Source organism: Curcuma longa, chromosome 9 (assembly GCF_044706935.1).
Source record: "Curcuma longa cultivar G26 ecotype Majalengka, Jawa Barat chromosome 9, ITB_CL_G26_1.1, whole genome shotgun sequence".
Lineage (NCBI taxonomy): Eukaryota > Viridiplantae > Streptophyta > Magnoliopsida > Zingiberales > Zingiberaceae > Curcuma > Curcuma longa.
In genome coordinates this window covers 5,031,314-5,051,531 of record NC_133869.1, presented here as the reverse complement: position 1 = coordinate 5,051,531, position 20,218 = coordinate 5,031,314, and the positions used below count along the sequence as shown (strand labels likewise).

Sequence of the window (20,218 nt, the reverse complement as noted above, 5' to 3'; positions counted from 1 at the left end):
TGTAGATAGAATTTACCATTTCAGCAGTCTCACACAGTCAAGCCTATGACCATCTGTGAGGAGGTAAATCGAGAAACTACAATTGGTCACGACGGAAGAGGGTATTGCTCGACTTCGTCGAGATTCGAACCCTTATATTTTTCTGAAAGTCTGCTCCGTCATAACCAACTCAGTTATGCCCCCGGGGCTTAAACAAAATATCCATGATCAATAGCTCCCTAAGTATGGTACAATGATAAGATGTTTAAAATCTTAGCGAAGCCAATACAATGTCCTCTTCCGTTGTGTCAACTACAACTTCTCGATTTACCTCCTCACAGATGGTCATGGGACCAGGGGCGGAGCCACGAGGGGGGCAGGTAGAGGCCACCGCCCCCCAGCTTTTTGATTTTCATTAAGTTTGTATTTTAAAATTAATAATTAATTATTAAATATTTAAAATGTGGCTCTCCCTCTCGTGGAAACCTGCCTCCGCCCCTGCATGGGACCGACCGTGTTGGACTGCTGGGGTGACAGATTCCACCTTTTGCAGAAACAATAAGACGTTCAATAGATTAATCAAATATCTACGATTCAAATCTTAATTACAATGCATTACAGAATATTCCTCCAATGAGATAAAAAATCTAAGACGTTAGTTATTAAGGTGAAGAGTCGTTTGCCTTGAGAATCTTATTTTCCTATCTACATGAATTCTAAACTATAAATAAACTCGTATATAAGAAAACAAAAATAGATCAAAGATCTAATACATTGAAAACTATGGTGGAAAATTAAATGTGTAAACAGAAAAATGATGAACTTGAATGGAGTGGAATAATCATCGTCTCAGAGTGTGCTGTCTCTATAAAATAAAAATCCTGCGGAGACGAGAAGCAAGTAAGGGGTCAGTCTTTCGAAGGAATTAGATTGACGATGCCATAATATTTTCACCGATGGAGAGCATAGAGAACTATCAGAATATCTAATTCAACAGGGACCCTACCTTATATATCTACGAACCTATCCATTATCACCCCATTAATGATAACGGTGTGAGTTAACGAATTCTACACACATGAACCCCACATTCAATAACCCAAACCCTCAATAAACAAAAGTTAGATCATTTAATGTGTTTGTATCTCTTAATAGTATAGATCCGCATGCCACAAATCACATGTGAGCCACCAAACAAGATGAAATCTAACAATCTCCCACTATGACTATATGTGATTTGTATATATGACATACGATTAAGCCTTAGTTGACATCAACAATAATAACAAACTTTATGGATAATGAATACCCCTGAAAAAAATAATGTAGTCTATCAACTCCATTGGTATATGACTAACGAGGTCATAGTTACTAGAATATAATTGTAATAAGCCTAACAGTAATCACAATACCAATGTTATTAATGACATATATCAAGATGCAGATGTGCAGTATGAAAATTATATGAAATGTGATCTATACATGTCAATTTTTAAATGATCCTCCTAATGATTTAAAAGGATCTGATCATACTTATAAATATTTTATGCTAAACTGCAATAACCAATCTTGATCTAAACCTCATGATTCTAAAAAAATCTCATATCATATTTACAAGCACCATATGCTAAACAATAATAGTAAATTATCATGAATTTATTCCAGAGTACTAAATAAAATACACATGAATATTTTGTACTTAAGTACATATCCAAAAAAACAAAACACATGTGTTTATAAACAATTATAGAATACCAAAATACATATATACTCCCACTAAACAGACACTTCATCAAATAGAAAATCCCCCATACCCACCACATGCGTATGAAATACCTTAGGCACCAAACCTTTAGTGAGTGGATCTACCAATATAGAATCTATGCTGATATACTCTATCATCACTTGACTATTCTGAACTCTTTCTTTAACCGTCAAAAATTTAATGTTGATGTGTTTAAATTTCGACGAGCTACGATTGTTCTTAATATAAAGTTCTATGATTTATTATCACAGTTAATCCTTAATGATCTGTCAATGCCATTAATGATCTCCAACACTGTAATGAAGTTCCACAGCTAAATTCTATGATTGGATGCTTGATAACCATCCCATTTTGTGTCACACTACAAGTATATCAAACAATTGACTGAACATCTCCATACTAATATAATATAGGGAATGCTCCAGATTGTCTCTTACAAGAAATGTACCAGCAGGATAATAATCTCATGATCAATTATTAACGAATAGGGGTTTTGAGATTTTGATGTTCAAATGAGGGTTTGAATTTTGGAAACTAAACCTAATAAATAACAAGCAATGTATGTAATTAAACCTAACCTATCTAACTACGATTGTGAAAAATTAAAGGCAACAAAAATTATGCATTTAATGAAACATAATCTAATCTAACCTAATTGCATCTAAATGAAGACCACAAACTTAAACATTCATAAATGAAACAAACATTGCAAGAATTAAACTAAAGGAATTGCAACTAAAGCATAGCTAATGAAAGACACATTTCATGAACACATGGTATGCACGAATCAATGAAAACTAGATGCATGCAATCTTAAAGATGGGAGATCAATTCTATTACAAATATTCAACACACAAGAACATATCAACTCAAAAACAAGAAGTTAACCGAACACCAAATGATTCTTGCGGAATGATGGTTGACGGTGGAAGGAAGAGGAAGCTCCGGTGGATGGAGTGGATTCTCCTTTTCTACCGAAGAGGAGATGCCTTGTGGATGGCTGGAGTTGCGAAGGTGCATGGCTACTGTTCGGAATTGTGAAGGAGGTTGTTGTGGTGCTTCGGATGAGAGAGCAGACTCTCCTCTTCTAAACCGATGAGGAGAGGTGGCTGCCGGTGGCGGGAAGGAGACGGAGTTCTCCTCTTCTAAACCAAACAGGAGAGGTGGACTGTCGGAGTTTGAGGAGGCTGCTGACGGTAGGAGTGGAGGACTCCTCCTCTTCTAAACCAAAGAGGAGATGCGGTGGAGATGTGGCTGCCGGTGAGGAAGAAGATGGATTCTCCACCTCTAAACCGAAAAGGAGAGGGGAAGAGAGGATCACCGGCGGTATGACAGTAGAGATGGAGTGGAGCTCTAGATTCTCCTCTTCTAAACTGAAGAGGAAGATGATTGAAGTTGTGGAAAAGCTTCGGATTCCCCTCTTCTAAACCGAAGAGGAAGATGGCTAGAGTTGTGGGAGAGGAAGGGGATGGTGCTGATGCCGGTGGTGGAAAGGATGGAGATGGCCGATGGTTGGTGTGGATGGTGGCCGCCAACCGGCGGATGGAGGAGAAGGAGGGGAGGTTGGCGTCGGGTGTAACTCTTTGTGTGTGTGTGTTCGGAACAGTCGATCGGGAGAGAAGATTGGGGATCTGATCTGGGTATCCTCTTGCGGATTCGGATCTTGGATCCAGATTGGATTGGAGCTCCACCTCTTGGATGGCTTGCAACCATTGGATAACCCATATTTGGATGGATGAACAAGATAACTCCAGATCTTCATCAAAGGCTCGTATGGCTTTAGATCTGGATGGAGGGCTTAGATTATTTCAGATTGAACTTCCCCTTTAACCCTAACCTTGGCTAAAGTTGATCCAATTCGTCTTGACTCCATAACTTTTCTTTAATTCTCTACAAAATCATGTTCACAATTTAAGAAATAATGCCAAATTTCAAGAAAAAATTATAATGAACTCAAAATAGATCCTACTCATTTCAGCAAAAGGTGAAATCTGTCACTCCAACGATCTCATACGGTCAATCCCACGACCATCTGTGAGGAAAATAGATTTTACTCACAAACCATGATATAAAGAATGATTTATGCATATAAGAGGATAAAAATGTCAATTATAAGAGTCAAAATAATGTGTCAAAATATTAATTATCAACTCCTCCATATTTATTCTTACATGTCTCGGGCAAATAAACGCAACTAAGAAAATAACCAAGGACTCATTCTCCAAACAATATTCAATCTCACTTTAAATATCGTAAAAGAATAGTTACATAGGACTGTTAATTCTTAAAGACTTAAGCATTCATATATTCAATTCTTACAATGGTTAGCAAGCATGGTGATTTCGATCTATCTTGAATAAATTGAGAATGATAAAATCTCACAAGATGAATGGTGGTTGCTCTCACTCTCATGGTAGAGTTCCACTCAAATTACTCATGATTTTTGCACTATCACATGCTTGCTTATCTTATACTCTCCATCACTATCACAAGCATATGAATGCATAATTCTGAAAACTTATTAGAATTGCAAGGGAAACAAGAATCAAGACAAATGATAATATGTGTGCAAGAAAAAAAAAGAGAACAAAGAAATAGAGGAAGACATGAGAATATTGGAATGTTACATGCCCACAAGTTTGCCATTCAATTTTCCCAATAATCTACTCATCATGTAAACAACCCTCTATCACTCTTTCTACAACTCATGGTTCACAATCATCTTTCAATGACAACCACAACACTTTTATCACATTTGAATTCAAAACTACACAAAATGTCAAATTTTCTCTTCTTTTGTTATTACCATTATTCCTTTAGCAACAAATTTTCATTTTTTTCTTTTTTTTGTTTTTGTTTTCATCATTTTTTTACTTTATTTTTTTGACATGATGTGCACTTCCCTATGTTCTATCATGAAACTCATTCAAAAAGATAAAGAGCATGACTTGCCTATGCTACCCGCATCAAGCACACTCTCTTCCAAACTACTTCTCCTCCACACTTAAACTTTTGATCATCTTGGGCAAAACACTCATCATAGAACATCCAAAAGAACAATTGAGAGAAATTAATGGAAGTAGAGAAAAAAATGACCAGATGAAAGATGAGAATATTATTCAATTAACATGTAGTAATAAAGAAGCAAAGGAAATAAGTAAGGTGACCTTCATCATAATCATGCAAACCTATGATAATATAGTCTCAAAAGAATCAAAGTAAATTCTATAGTAACTATAACCACAAGAGCACCACGCACAAGCAAATAAAGAATAAAATAGACTCAATCTTCACTAGGTATGTAAGAAGTATCAACCCAATTTATCAAAATAGAATCCATCACCAACTAGTAACCATTGACAATTAAGGTATCCATTCATGATAATAAATCTCAAAATTCTATAGTCAAATTTAACTAGCTTTTATGACTTCTAAGATGATATAAAAGAATGCATAGGAAAAATAACTCAAAATATGATAAAATAATATTTGATAAACAAAACTTGACAAACAAAATAATCAAAGCAAAGGAAGCATATATACTAGAAAAAATAAAGCAACAAATGAGAAGGAATTAACTCCCTTGAGTGATTGGCGATTGAAGATGATTTAGTTTGAGAATCCAAGTAGGAGGAGGAATGAATCAAGAGAAGGTCCTCAAGCCAAGGATGGAATGATCTAAGCTAAGGTGAGCATTGCTCCCTCCATTATCGTTTCCTTAAAGGTTCTCTCTAGCGGTTGGAGGTGATTTATTTATAGTATCCGAGGGTTGGATTAATGCAAATGTTAGGGCCTTCTTTAGCATAAGTTTTGGATACTTCAACTTAAATGGAAGTGTTCTATCTAGAATCCTCCAGCTATCCATCACTCTCATGGATATCAGCCCATCATATTTGTTTACTACCCCAAATATACCTGCAAGTGTCCTCTCCTAGTCAGGTTCGATATTCTGAGCAATAATAGATAATGGAGATTTGCTCACCCTTCTCTGAATATGCATATTTTAAGTGATCAAGAAGGGGTATGAACTCTGGCTCAAGTAGTTGCACAATTGAAGAAAGAAATTTGGTTGCCATTGCCTCCACTACACAAGTCTCTACATTTTCATCCACAACAAAATCACAAGTAGGATCGATAGACAACTCACCAACATCATCATCCTTAATATCTGGAGCATTAACAATTTCATCAAGAATTTTATATGCATCCTCATCATCAACATAATCATCATCAGCAAAATCTATAACATCATCAACATTAACATTTGCAACATTTATAGTCTGTGCACTTTCATCTACAATAATATCACAAGCAGGAGCAACTGGCAACACACAAACATTATTATCAACATCTATATATGACACAGTAGCAACTTCATAAACAATTCTACATTCAACGTCCATATCATCAAAATATGTAATATCAATAACTTCATCAAAAATTTTACATGCACCATCAACATCAATAACATTTGCAACATCAGCAAGAATTGTACATGTATTATTACTAATATCAACCTCTGCAACATCAATAGGTACATCTAGAATTTTGCATGCATCCACATCATCATCAAATTCATCTTTAACATCTATAACTTCATCATCGCAACACAAGATAAATAAAGGAGTCCCATAGAGTAGCATAATTTGAGATAAGATAATTACCAACTCTATAATCCATCTCCTCAAGCACATCGATACCATCATGAATATTCTCTGAGGGAAGCTGATTGGAACCTTGTACTTGCATCTGGCTGATGGATGATGTAAGTTGATCTAACTGTATCTGTAAATTCTAGCTTGATGCATCAGCTCGTTGTTGGGACTGGAGAAGATAGGTCATTTGTTGCTACAAGAGCTTTTCTATTTCTTGCAATTTGGTCTTTATTTGATTGAGAACTGAAGTTTCTGCACTGAAGTCTTGGAATGCCCCCATGGAGTTAGCTCGACCTATTGGAACAACTCTAGTTCATTAAGTATCGGGTCATTCTATAATCGATATGGACTTTGGTATGCTGGGAAAGGTTGATCAATTTGTTGTTGTGTTTCCTATATATGAAATTTTGACGATCTCCCCAATCAGGAATGTAGGAACTAGCAACTGGTTCATACACATTTTGTTGAGATTGGTAATAGTAAGGTTGCTTAGGAATCTATTCGTGCACACTCCCATACTTGAAATCTAAATGATTCATCCAACCATAATTATAGGTATTCGACAATGAGTCATACCTATCTTGCTGTTGAGGTTGGAAGTATCCTTGCTACTTTGGAATCTATTGGGGTTGATAGTACTAAGGTTGCATCATCGGCTGTTGATATTGATTTATGGCGTGGAGTTGTTGTAATTGACTCACTAACATTTGTAGGATCGAGTTTAAGCGCTAAAAGGGGGGATAAATAGTGCGTTTGTCACATTTTCATTTATTCGGAAAAATTACGATAAATCAGAGTAAAAGTTACAGTGGAAATAAAAGAGTATAATACTTTTATTTACTTGGTTCACATCCATAGACTACTACTCCAAGGTTCACAATCTTTGATAATTTTCGACGGACAATCCATTAGTAAACTCCCCTCTTACAAGAAGAAGTTTTCGCTTTTACAAAATAAGTTAGGAATGGTAAACTTTTACCATCCTAATAGTTTAAGTACAAAAGAAAAATAAAAAGATTACCGACTAGTAAATTAAAAGTGTAGCATAGAAGATGCAGCTTTTTGGCGTTACGATAACGTACTGGATGTGTTGTTCACACGCAGAAACTCATCGTAGTAGCGTATGAATTATCTCCTAGGGTTTCCCCTCGCAACTGCATATAAAGGCTGATCTGAGCACCTAGAAGTCCTTACGGGCGCCTCCACTCATCCCATGATCTGCTTCCGAAACTGACTTGACATCTTCTAGACGCTTGGATGCTGATGTGGAGGTTGTCAGATCAACTTTGACTCCGTAATGTCTTATCCCTATATGGGCGCCTGGAGCCTTTTCGGGTGCTTGGAGGTTTAGGTGTCCCGACCATTGGAAACTTGCTACCTCATCCGTGTCGCTGGCTTGATCATCCTAGGTCCATACCTTCTTGGAGATGTTTGCTTATGATGTCAAAGTATAAGCTTCTATGAGTAAGATGACTTGAATATCTCAAGCCAAAGGAAACTCACACTTAAGCTGCACCGGGATCTTCATTGACATATCTCTATGTGCATAGAATCATATGAAGTCTCATGGCAGGCCGATGAGACTTAATAGGTTTGATTCTTTTAAGGGTATAGATCCGCATGTCATAAATCCTACATGAGCCCACCAAACTAGATGAAATCCAATAATTTATACTTTCGAATTTGTCCAATAGACAAACCAAAGGAAAAAATCCGATAGACAAACCAAAGGAAAGACTTTCTATCTCTAAGATTAATTGGGTATGTAAGAATTTGAATATCTATATTATAAAAAAAAAATTCACAATCAATGCTTAGAGAGATGATACACAATCCTTGTATATTGCCTCGTGACCCGACAGAGAGAAGAGAGAATTTTTAGGACAGATGACGATTAATTAGTAGACTAAATGAAGAGCAATAATTCAGATTTGGGAGTTTCTTGGTGAAGCTTTGGAAACAAAGATGTTTGGTGTTAAATTATATATACATTTTGCATTAGAATGATTTCATGTACTAAAATGCCCTTTATCATATATTGCAAGCAAAGGAACTTTAATGTTTTTTCTTCTGACTTTCAGATTGATGAACAAGCAAAGAGTAGAAAAAGAGATTTAGATTCAACTTGAAGCTTTCACAATTTGAAAGGTTTATCACACAAATATCCAAAAAATAATGAAGCAAGAACGTTCTTCATGCCATTAATGTTCATGGTAGAATTAAAAGATGAAAAGTTTTGAAAAGGAAATGCATCGAGATGGATTTAAATCTTCTTTTTTTTTTTAAACTTATTTATGGCCACTGACAAATAGTTATTAGGAGAGAGATATATTTCAACAAAAGATGAAATTTGACATCTCAAAGATCCCACACTATCGATCCCATGACCTATGAAAAAGATACACAATACAATATAATGAGTAGACTATTAATTAGATCATTAAAAAGAATGAGAAATATTTTAATGATATTTTATATGAAGTTTTATTTTATACTGGTTGAATTTAATATTTTATATGAAGATTTGTTTTAATAGTGGTTGTAGTTAAATAAATTTTAAAGAAATTAATTTTAATCATTAATCAATTATCCACTTTCACCTAAAATACTACAAATGCCCCATCATACTATCTTTTATACTAATTTTGTATAGCTATTAACCTACCTAAACCCATCTTCAATTTCAAGTGCATTCCTTTTCCCCTTTCCATCCTTTCTACCATCAAAATTAATGTCGGTTAATCTTGGAGAGGAGATTTCGGGACCGTGACTCCCACAATGACTTGCAACCGAAATACAAACTATTCGTGTTGCCATCTTAAATTGGCCAACAAGCCATCGATAGGATTTAGAGATTTTAATGTTCAAGCTAAGGATGAAAACTTTCCACTTAGAAAAATAAAATCTACAAAAAATTTAAAATTCGACCGTAAATATTTTTTAGATTAAATATTATAAGAGAAGCATACAATCCATCCTTTTCTTCAACGGTAACAACTAGTTGAATCTAAATTAATTTATTTGTACTCTTTCTCATTCAAAATATTGATTATTTCCTCTTTATTTTTCTTAAGAATCCATTTTCATGTGGTTAGATATTGATAAAAAAAATTAATGCTAATAATAATTTAAATTAATTTCAAAAATAAGATTGAATAAAAATAAAGTAAATTATAAAATAATTCATTTTTAAAAATTAATAAAAAAATATTTTAAAATTAATTTAAATAATATAATCTATTTATGACACAATATAAATAGACATCATCCTGGAGGAAAATAACTCATCCGTCCAAGTTGACTAGAGAGAAGAAACCCGACGCATGGGCAGTGACAACCTCATCGAAACCCTTGCAGACCGAATCGAACAAGGAACTTAGGGAAAAGGATGGTGATGGCGATGCCGATGCTGACGACGGCGGCGTCGGCAGTTTCTTCCCCTGCTCTGTACAACAACCATCCGAACAATCTCGGCCGTCCTCATCAACAGGAAGCGGCCGCGGTGTCGCTCTTCTGTCCTCCCAAATTGAGCCTCCTCAGGACAGTATCGCAATATTCTGTTTGCCGACGTGCCCCTCGCAACGTGAATGCGTGGAAGAGGCGGATATGGATCCGTTCGGAGCTGACGATGTCGTTGGAGACGAGCACCGGTCCAAGCTTTGCTGACAGAGGTAAAGATCTCCATGAAATCCCACGAAGTCGCCCTCTTATGGCGGCTTCGCCTGCGGTGGTGTCCACTGTCGCGTTGCCCTCCCAAAGGTCTAAGAAGAGCGTTTGCCTCTTCTTCTGCGAGGAGATGAGGGAGCTGGCCGAGCGCGTAGCGTCGGCGGGCGACTCCATTGAGCTTCGTAGCATTACTTGGAGGTGCGATTGCTTTTATTCTCTGGCTAAATTAACTTTGTCAAATGTGATCAATTTTCTTTGGATTTTTAAATTTCTTTTGTTTTGGGAATTTGAAGTCCTGATTACCGAACGCTCGCAGTGCCAACAGGAATTCATTCAAATTATGTAATTTGAAATTGTGAGTTTCAAAAAACCTTTTTTTTTTTTAACCACTCAAAGGAAAACCTGGTTCTATGATTACAGTTAAATTGAATCATAGTTTGTAGAACGAAATAACAAAATTATATACATCTTTCATTTCATGTTAGGTTTCAGAAGCAGATTCTTTTTTCTCTGTGTAGATAGAATCAATTGTACTCATCTTGAGAACTTTTTTTTTTATCTTGAACTGGGATAGTCATCACACAAAGTATCACTTGATTAGGTAGCTGTTATTTGTACTAGATGGTCGTGTAAGTTTAGGATATAAAGATGGAACCATATTTTATCTTGAATAGGGATAATCATTACACAAAGTATCATTTTGTTAGGTTGCTGTTATTTGTACTGGATGTGTAAATGCAGGATATGAAAATGGAACCTAAAAAATTATCATCGTGAGACGATAAACCACCAAGACCATGAAACAAACATGACTTCCAAAAGAGACTAGAGCGTTTATTGTGCAATGAAAATAACAAGATTCCCTTGGACAAGCTGTGAACTCTCAAGACTCTCAGCACGTACTAAATTTCAGCCCAAGGAAGTTCTTGCGATAATGCTGATGTAGAGGCATCACCCTTTTAAAGCTAGATTTGAAACACTTATCACATTGCTTTTAATGGAAACTTTGATGGTTCATTTGACACAACCATTCACCTGAAGATGATGAGTGATGTTTCAATATGATCATTAGTTCATATTAGTAATATCAAAACACCAAATACAATCAAAGAACTTAATGCATCAATCATAGTGGTTATATTCTCTTAGTAAATACATCTTTCATGTATCACAAAACATCATGTCCTTTGAACATGTTATGAATTGAGTACTTTATGAGTGGACTCCAATGAGCCATCCAAGGGTGATAATTTTTTTTCTACTTACGATTTATGTTTAGAAAATGGAGGTTGCTTTATTTTTAAGAAATTGGAAATAGCATCTTGCAAGATCACAGAGCATGAACTAACGATTTGATATACTTCTCATCATTGTTGTCTAGCCTAACCAGTGGGCTTTCAGGCATGGTATTTTCTACCATTAACCAACATTGACATAAAGAATCTCCCTTTCATGCCTTTTGATGTGATCCCTCAGATAATGTATTTTACATCAAAATGCTTGCTACAACTTCCACCCTTAGCATTCTTAGAAAAGAAAATTATAATTTGGTTGAAGCAATTAGTTTAGTAGTTCTCTCGATATCACTGATAACCAATTAATCTTAAAAGCAAAGCTTCTCAACCACAATGCTTGTGTAGTAGTCTAATAGCAACTAATAAACTTGATTCTCATGGTGGGTCTAGGAACTATAATTTGTTTGTTATTTCTCCATGGAACATCTTCACTTAGAATAAATACATATCCATGGTTGAACTTTCTCATGCCAACACATTTTTTAAAATCTAATTCTAAATACTTGAAGGGGAGTCTTGACATAATCGTAAAGTTGCAGTGTGTGACCTAGTGGTCACGGATTCGAGTCGTCGAAACAACCTCTTGCATTGCAGGGTAAAGTTGCATACAAAGACCCAATGTGGTCCAACCCTTCCTCAGGACCCTACATTGGGGGAGCTTTGTGCACTGGGTTGCCTTTTTTTTTTAAATTCTAAATATTTGACCACCTCAAGGTGTTCAATATGTAGCAAGCATATAACCTTGATCCTTGCAATACCTTAAGACGTACTTAGTAGTTCCCAATGATCCATCCTTAGATTGCTTTGGTATTAACTTAGCATCTCTACCCATAAGCTATGTCAGGCCTTGAACAAACTTACCCATACATTAAGATTCCAATTGCCAATGCATATGGCTCATTTTCCATTTGCTCCTTCCAAGTCATTTTGTAGACATTGATTTTAATTAAATTTAGTATCTCCTTTGACAATGTGCCAAAGGAGATAATAAATTTAATTAAACTTCATAGAAGGCTTGCAATCTGGCATTTTGAATCTTTTCAAAATCTTCTGTGTAAAAACGTTTTAATATGATTCTAATGAAAATTTTGATCTATTTGTGTGTGAATCTCCATGCTAATTTGCCTAAGAAGTTTCACTAAAATCATTCATCACACAGTTTTGATGAATAGAATGTTTTGTTTTATGTAGCATACCAAAGTCATTACTTGCAAGCAAGATATCATCAACGAATAGGGCAACGAAAATTGCTTCATTCTCTCTAACCTTATATGGCATTTCCTAGGAGGGATATAGTGAGAAAGAAATGAAGAAAGGGTTAAAAGTGTGTAGAAGGGAACAAGGATTGAAATTTCGAACCATATAGGGCGATATGGGCGAAAAATATCATTCCGCCGACGCACCGGCACTGGCACAGCGTCGGCATAGGAATTCCGGCCGAGGGACGCCGCCTCCGAAGGCGTCGCACGGCCTCGGCGACGCCGCCGGAGGTGCCGCCCGGGGCCGGCGACGCAACCGGAGGCGCCGCCTAGGCCGCGCGTACCCGGTCGCGTCCTGTGGCCGTGATTTTTATTTTTTTAGTTTTTAAAGTTTAATTAGATTTTAATAATCAATTCCTAGCTATAGTTGGAGATAATTTAAATAGGCTTTATTAAAACCTATAAAGTTATCAAAAAAATTTATTTTTTATTTTTAAATATTTAGATTAAATTTTTTATTTTAATTAATATATTTTATATTTTAAAAATATCGAAATTATACTGGCACAGTATGATACGGTATCGAAACTGTATTGTTCTGGTCCGGGATCGAAACTCTGGCACGGCTCGATATTTTAAACCTCAGAAGGAAAAACATAGAGTTATTCCCTTACGTTAGTTCCTAAGGAATAAAATATAATATTTTTGCCATTATTTCCTTAAGAAATTCGTAGAGGAAAAGAATCAATTTTTTATTATTACTATTTTTAAAAAACTTGTAAAACTAATAAGATAAATTTAAAAAAATTTATTTACTTTAGAATATAGTGCACTACAGCTTCCTCTCACCGTTTCTCTTTGGATTATCTTTGGAGGGACATAGTGAGAAAGAATGAAGAAAGAGTTAAAAGTTGTGGAAGGGAAAACCTAGAGTTATTCCCTTATGTTAGTTCCTAAGGAATAAAATATAATATTTTTGCCATTATTTCCTTAAGAAATTCATAGAGGAAAAGAATCAATTTTTTATTTTTATTATTTTTAAAAAACTTGTAAAACTAATAAGATAAATTAAAAAAAAAATTATTTACTTTAGAATATAGTGCACTACAACTTCCTCTCACCGTTTTTCTTTGGATTATCTTTGGAGGGACATAGTGACAAAGAAATGAAGAAAGAGTTAAAAGTGTGTAGAAGGGAAAACATAGAGTTATTCCCTTATGTTAGTTCCTAAGGAATAAAATATAATATTTTTGCCATTATTTCCTTAAGAAATTCATAGAGGAAAAGAATCATTTTTTTATTATTACTATTTTAAAAAATTGTAAAACTAATAAGATAAATTAACAAATATTTATTTAGTTTAGAATATAGTGCACTACAGCTTGCTCTCACCGTTTCTCTTTGGATTATCTTTGGAGGTGTTTTCACGGTCACTCAAAGCGACATTAAGGCATCTCACATTCCACTACCATCCCATGTGCGGCAATGTGCTGATCATGCACTTAGCATATGTCGGCGACCTGCTCATCTTCGCCGAGGGGATGAGTCGACGGTGACCTCAGTAGTCGGCTACTTAGAGAGGTTCGGGAAGACAGTTGGACTTCATCCTAACCTCCACAAGTCCAAACTCTACATTATGGGGGTGAATGATCGGACTGCGGAGAGGCTGATGTAGATTATTGGCTTTCAATGTGGAACCTTCCTGTTCTGCTATCTTGACATTCCTATTGCGACAGAGAAGCTCTGCACCAGCAACTATGGTTTATTGACGGAGGCTATCACAAGGAAACTTACTTCTTGGTCAAAGCAAACCTTGTTGTACACCAACAAACTCGAATTGGTAAAGACGGTGCTGCAAGGTATTAAATGTTTTTGGTTTCTATCCTACCGATTCTATATGCAGTCGTCGACAGGATCTATGCCATATGCTGCTCCTTTGTATGGTCCACCAAGCACCTGCCCATCTCCTGGGCCACCATGTGCTTGGCAAAGGTGGAATACAGACTACGTGATCTACAAACATGGAACTCTGCACTGCTATCCAAGTCTCTGTGGAACATTCAGCGCAAGAAAGACTCCCTATGGGTTCGGTGGGTTCATCATCAATACCTCTAACGAACCAAGATATGGCATGTGGCAAGCCAAAACCTCCGACAGTCTACTCATCAAGAGGCTCATCCAAATCTATCAAGCTATCCAGATGGGGCCAGATTCTATCCAAGCTGAGGTGGTGTAGACAACGGAGGCACCCAGTGTGGAGGTTGTGCAGTCTAGGCTGATGCGTAAAGCGGAGGCACCCAGTGTCATGGTGGTGCGCAGAGCGGAGACACCCAGTGCGGAGGTGGAGTGGCCTAGACCGGTGCATAGAACGGAGACACCCAATGCCTTGCTGGCGCACGGAGTGGAGACACCCAGTGTAGAGGCGGTGCAGACTAGGGCGGTGCGCAGAGTGGAGGCACCTAATTCCATGTTGGTGCGTAGAGCAGAGGCACATAGTGCAGAGACAGTGCGATCCAGGCAAGTGTGGACAGTGGATGCACTCAGTGCGGAGGCAGTGCAACTAGGTTGATGCGCAGTGTAGAGGCACCCAATGCTTTGCTGAGGCGCAGAGCGTAGTGCAGAGGTTGTGCAGACTAGGGCGATGCGGCATGTTAGTGCGCAGAGCGGAGGTAACCAGTGCGGAGACAGTGCGATTTAGGCAGGTGCGGACAGCGGATGCACCTAGTGCGGAGGTAGTGCAACCCAGGTTGGTGCGCGGTGCGGAGGCACCCAGGGACATCATGGGCCTCCTCGACTCATGGTTTGCTCCAGAGGAACAACATGACACGACTGCTGCATATGATTTCTTCAAGCCACGGGACAACAGAAAATCATGGGCAGCGGTTATATGGCGACCATACATCATGCCAAAGCATTAGTTCATCATGTGGCTGCTTGCAAATGGCAGGACAGACACCAAGGACAGATTGGTGTATGAAGACTGCAAGACATGCTCGCTGTGCTAGCGGGAGGATGAGACAGCGATACCACCTTTTCTTCACTTGCTCGGCTATCATACCTCTATGGGACAAGGTTTGAGGTTGGCTACACATAGGGCACAGACTTCGGACATCCGCAGAAATGTTGAACCTCTTCATACGGTGGTTTAATGGAGGTAGCATGCTCAACAAAGCCCACCATTTGGGTATCACATGTTTGATCTACTTGATTTGGCAAACCCGAAACCGATGTCAATATGAGGGAGGGGTCCCAAGCATTGAGAGGATGTTTACGAAAGTTCAAATGCATGTCTTTCGATTTTTGAGTGCTCCTCATGTAAGCTCATGACTTTCTTAATACAATTTACCATTATCCAAAAAAAAATGAAGGGAACCCATTTCCCTGCCTGCCTTTTCCCTACCCCTTATTTCCTTCCCTACCTATTTCTCTCTCCAAAGGATTTCATGAGATTCTGACCTGTTACAGTCATGATTTGACTCTGAATGCTTTTATTAATATGAGACTTAGTGAGCCTCGTACTAAAGCGATTAGATTGCTCCCCCTGCTCATATATTGTTTTCTCAAGTGGCATACTTAATTTCATTAGTAGGGGTAACTTATCCACATAAGTCGAGGTCCATTATTCCAAGAGTCTAAATGATCTTTCTTTCCAATAAAAGATTTTTCACTATTTAACATGAGAATACTGATGGTGAAAAGTTTCAGAGAGGTTCTAAGAAAAAAAATCAACAATCAAAACTATGCTATAAGATAAACAATCAAAATAAATGCAAATTCAAATTTTCTTATGGCCAAAGGCATATCACTGCATAAAATTAACATTTAACAGTATGAACAATCATATAAATTATGGATTTCAATGAATTTCTATACTTATGAGCCTGAGAATTAAGTCCAGATTACTTAGTTGCAATTACCTCATAGATGTAATTGCTTCCTCGTGGTGTAGAGTTACTATTCTAAATCTACCATTATGAGATGTCATCCTTAATAAGATCTATTCTGAATTTAGGTATTACTGCACATGTAGACATCATACCATGGATTGAAATCTCGAGCTGTATCACACGATACCGGCGAAAAATTTCGTTCCGCCGACGGATCAGCATCGACACAGCATTGGCATAGGGGTTCCGGTCAGGAGACGCCTCTGAAGGTGTCGCGTGGCCTCGGCGACGCCACCGGAGGCGCTGCCCGGGCCCGACGACACCACCGGAGGCGTCGTGAGAGCTCGGCGACGCCTCTGCGCGCAGGCCGCACGCGCCTCGTGGTCGTGCGCGTGGCCAGCCGCGATTTTTGTTTTGTTTTTTTTTAAACTTAGGGTTTAATGAGATTTTAATAATCAATTCCTAGCTATAATTGGGGATAATTTAAATATATTTTATTAAAACCTATAAAATTATCTTATTATTTTTTAAAAAATATTTTATTTTTTATTTTTAAATATTTAGATTAAATTTTTTATTTTAGTTAATATATTTTATATTTTAAAAATACTGAAATTATATCGGTATGATACGATACAGTACCGAAACTGTATCGTTCTGGTCCGGGACCGAAACCTCGACAGGGTTCGATATTTTAAACCTTGCATCATATAACCTCAAATGTTATGGTTACATCTCAATCATAGATGTTGAAACTTTGTATGTCAGTCTCTTCTTGAACATAAATATTAACTCGTAGAAGCAATCACTTTTCTGTGCGTCAATGGCTTACCAAACAAGTTAGTTTTTTATCATTCCATGTCACCTAGAGAGATAATTCTTTATATGACATCTCATCAACAATTATGCTGGAAATAAATGCCATTGTTGTCCAAGAGAAAGTTGTGAAGTTTCAAGTCTCTCGACCCAACCTCAGCATTATGGAAATGGACTTTTACTAATTCAATTCCATGCCATGATCTTGGTGGTGGGTCAAGACTACGGCTACTCATTGAATTTAATGAGAACTTTAAGACTTTGTACCATCAACAAAGCGTTATCTCGGAAACCTAAAAGCTTCTCTAGCAAACAAAAACATCTATAGGAAACTCAAAAAATTAGCTTTTTTCCACTGAGTTTACTTTAAGATTCTCTGGCTTTATGCATTACTTTCTAATATCACAATCGCCAAAATTATCTCGTTAGAATAAGTGCTGGTTGTGATATATGAATCACAAAACACATAATTAAGTGCACAACAATTACTTTATTATCATTTTAAGTTTTAACAGCTTGATATCATCATTTCGTAAGGACTCAATAACATACATAACCCAGAGCAGGTGGGAAGTGTATAAGTGATGTATTCACAAGATTGTTGAATAACTAAACTATCATTTTCTCTGGTACTAAAACTGAGGGCATTTTCTATACACTGGATCTAAGGAGATTTGAGTTAGGGCTTCTGTGAGTTGGTTCAAAATTTGAGTTAGACCTTGTCTAAGTTACTTATTTCAGAAAAAAAATCTGGATGCTTATGGTTATTTGAAGCCTTTTGAAGTTGTTTGAAGAGTTTGCATAGTTCAGTTGATTTGTTTGGTAATGTATCTATTTTTCAGGGCATTTGAGGATGGTTTCCCTAACCTATTCATCTCTCATGCTCAAGCCATTCGTGGACAACATGTAGCCTTTTTGGCTTCATTTAGTTCTCCTGCTGTAATTTTTGAGCAGCTATCCGTGATCTATGCATTGCCAAGGTTGTTTATCTCCTCATTTACACTTGTTCTTCCTTTTTTCCCAACTGGATCTTATGAACGAATGGAAGATGAAGGGGATGTTGCAACAGCTTTCACACTTGCTAGAATTTTATCAAACATACCAATATCAAGAGGTGGACCGACTAGTTTAGTCATCTTTGACATTCATGCTTTGCAGGTTATTGATCAATCTACCTTCATATGGTCACTAGCTTGAAATTTGTATTTCATGGGGGAGTGAAACTTCATGCTGTAATCTTCTGTATTTTGTTGATAGGAGAGATTCTACTTCGGAGATTCTATTCTCCCATGTTTTGAGAGTGGGGTACCTCTGTTAATGAATAGGCTTCAACAACTACCGGATTCGGACAGAGTAATGATCTCCCTATTTATTGTGTTGAGATAACTACCATCAAGGCATCAACTATATAATATTCGTTTATCTTCCTCAAGATGCGATGATATATACTCCTTTAGTTGGTTTTTGGTTGATACAAACTTGCAATTTCTGCAAGAGAATTAAGCTATTCTTTAAAAACAAATCGTTGGTTGTAGGAAAAATGATTCAAATTTAATAGTGAATTTCCCTGTATTCTTTTGTTTAAAGTCGCATGCAGAGATTTTTGTGATAGTGCTATCTTGTTGAGATTCATCTGTCTCTTGTGGATTGTGATACAGCACTTCTATTGGTTTAGTAACATACACTGCTAAGCTTGCAAGATAATTTTGGCATGCCACATTTGACATATCTGTTCTGTCATATCCTTTTTCAGATATCTATTGCTTTTCCAGATGATGGTGCATGGAAGCGATTCCATAAGCAACTTCGACATTTTCCAACGGTATCTGTACAGTATGTTTTACACTGCCTAGTCTTTGATGTGATATTTAGGCTTAATGGTCTAGCACTTCAATTCCAGATTATTTGCAACAAAGTCAGAGAAGGTGATCAACGAATTGTACGACTAAAAGAGGGAGATCCTAGTGGCCGACATGTTGTGATAGTTGATGACTTGGTGCAATCAGGTGGCACACTGATTGAATGCCAGGTCTGGAAGGTCTTTCCATAAGTTCATTTCATACATAAGCACGATCTTGTACATCTCCTTGCACTATATTTCATCTTTCAGGCTTATTTTTCTCAAAGTGCTTTATGTTATCTTCTCCATTTCTTAGAAAGTATTGGCAGCTCACGGGGCAGAGAGAATCAGTGCCTACGTGACCCATGGTATCTTCCCTAACAGATCATGGGAGCGATTTGAACACGACAATGGAGGTCAGCTAATGATTCTGATGCTTATGTTTTCTTTCTTTTTTAATTATGATAGTTTACAGCCATCAGAAACAGTCTTTGTATGCATTTTTGCAATTCTTATTCCCTGCCATGAATTTGGTCGAAACTCTTGACTTCATTTCCCTTGTGATTCCTTTTTTTCGCTGATTATATCGTGTGCTGAAGAAATCCCGTGAAGCAGTCATGAATATCTTCGTGTTAATTGCCACTTCTAATGTTTACTTCCTTATCTTTGTCTTTATCTACGTTTTAAAATTTTCACAATTTTATGGTGAACTGACTGCTCTTCCCACTCGTCTCAGCTGGTCCAAACAATGGATTGAGCTACTTCTGGATTACTGACTCGTGCCCACTTACAGTAAGAGAAGTAAAGAACAGAGCTCCTTTCGAAGTTCTTAGCCTTTCTGCTCAAATTGCTTCTGCTCTTCAAATATAGATTCGTATGGCACAATTTTGGTGCTGTTAATTAATAGTGAATCTGCATGATTGTCGTTTGTGCTAATATCCAGTAGTGAATAATCTATCCTTTCGGGGTTTTCTTGTTGTAACAAATAAAATTTCTTTTAATAATTTGGAAAAAAAATAAATCTTGCGTTTACGATTTCTTTTGGAATAATGGTATGTTGTTTACTTGGATATCATGTGTAAAATGTGGTCACATGAACGCCAATGTGGTAGACAT

The 20,218-nt window shown here is 37.0% G+C and overlaps 1 protein-coding gene across 1 annotated transcript; it reads left to right on the top strand.

Moving 5' to 3' along the window:
• Nucleotides 1-9,703: 9,703 nt before the first annotated feature.
• LOC141834771 (ribose-phosphate pyrophosphokinase 4-like) lies at nt 9,704-20,108 on the top strand. Its single transcript, XM_074722125.1, has 7 exons — nt 9,704-10,263; nt 18,105-18,420; nt 18,520-18,615; nt 19,016-19,084; nt 19,163-19,291; nt 19,419-19,518; nt 19,839-20,108. Exons 1-7 carry the CDS (start codon nt 9,788-9,790, stop codon nt 19,970-19,972), a joined length of 1,320 nt encoding a protein of 439 aa, XP_074578226.1. The 5' UTR covers nt 9,704-9,787; the 3' UTR covers nt 19,973-20,108.
• Nucleotides 20,109-20,218: the final 110 nt, after the last annotated feature.

Bases quoted from the DNA above. Each gene is read 5' to 3' on its own strand.
- LOC141834771 (XM_074722125.1), top strand. From the start codon at position 9,788: ATGGTGATGGCGATGCCGATGCTGACGACGGCGGCGTCGGCAGTTTCT. The intron at 10,264-18,104 runs GTGCGATTGCTT...TCTATTTTTCAG, and splicing joins CTTCGTAGCATTACTTGGAG to GGCATTTGAGGATGGTTTCC. The intron at 19,292-19,418 runs GTCTGGAAGGTC...TCCATTTCTTAG, and splicing joins GCACACTGATTGAATGCCAG to AAAGTATTGGCAGCTCACGG.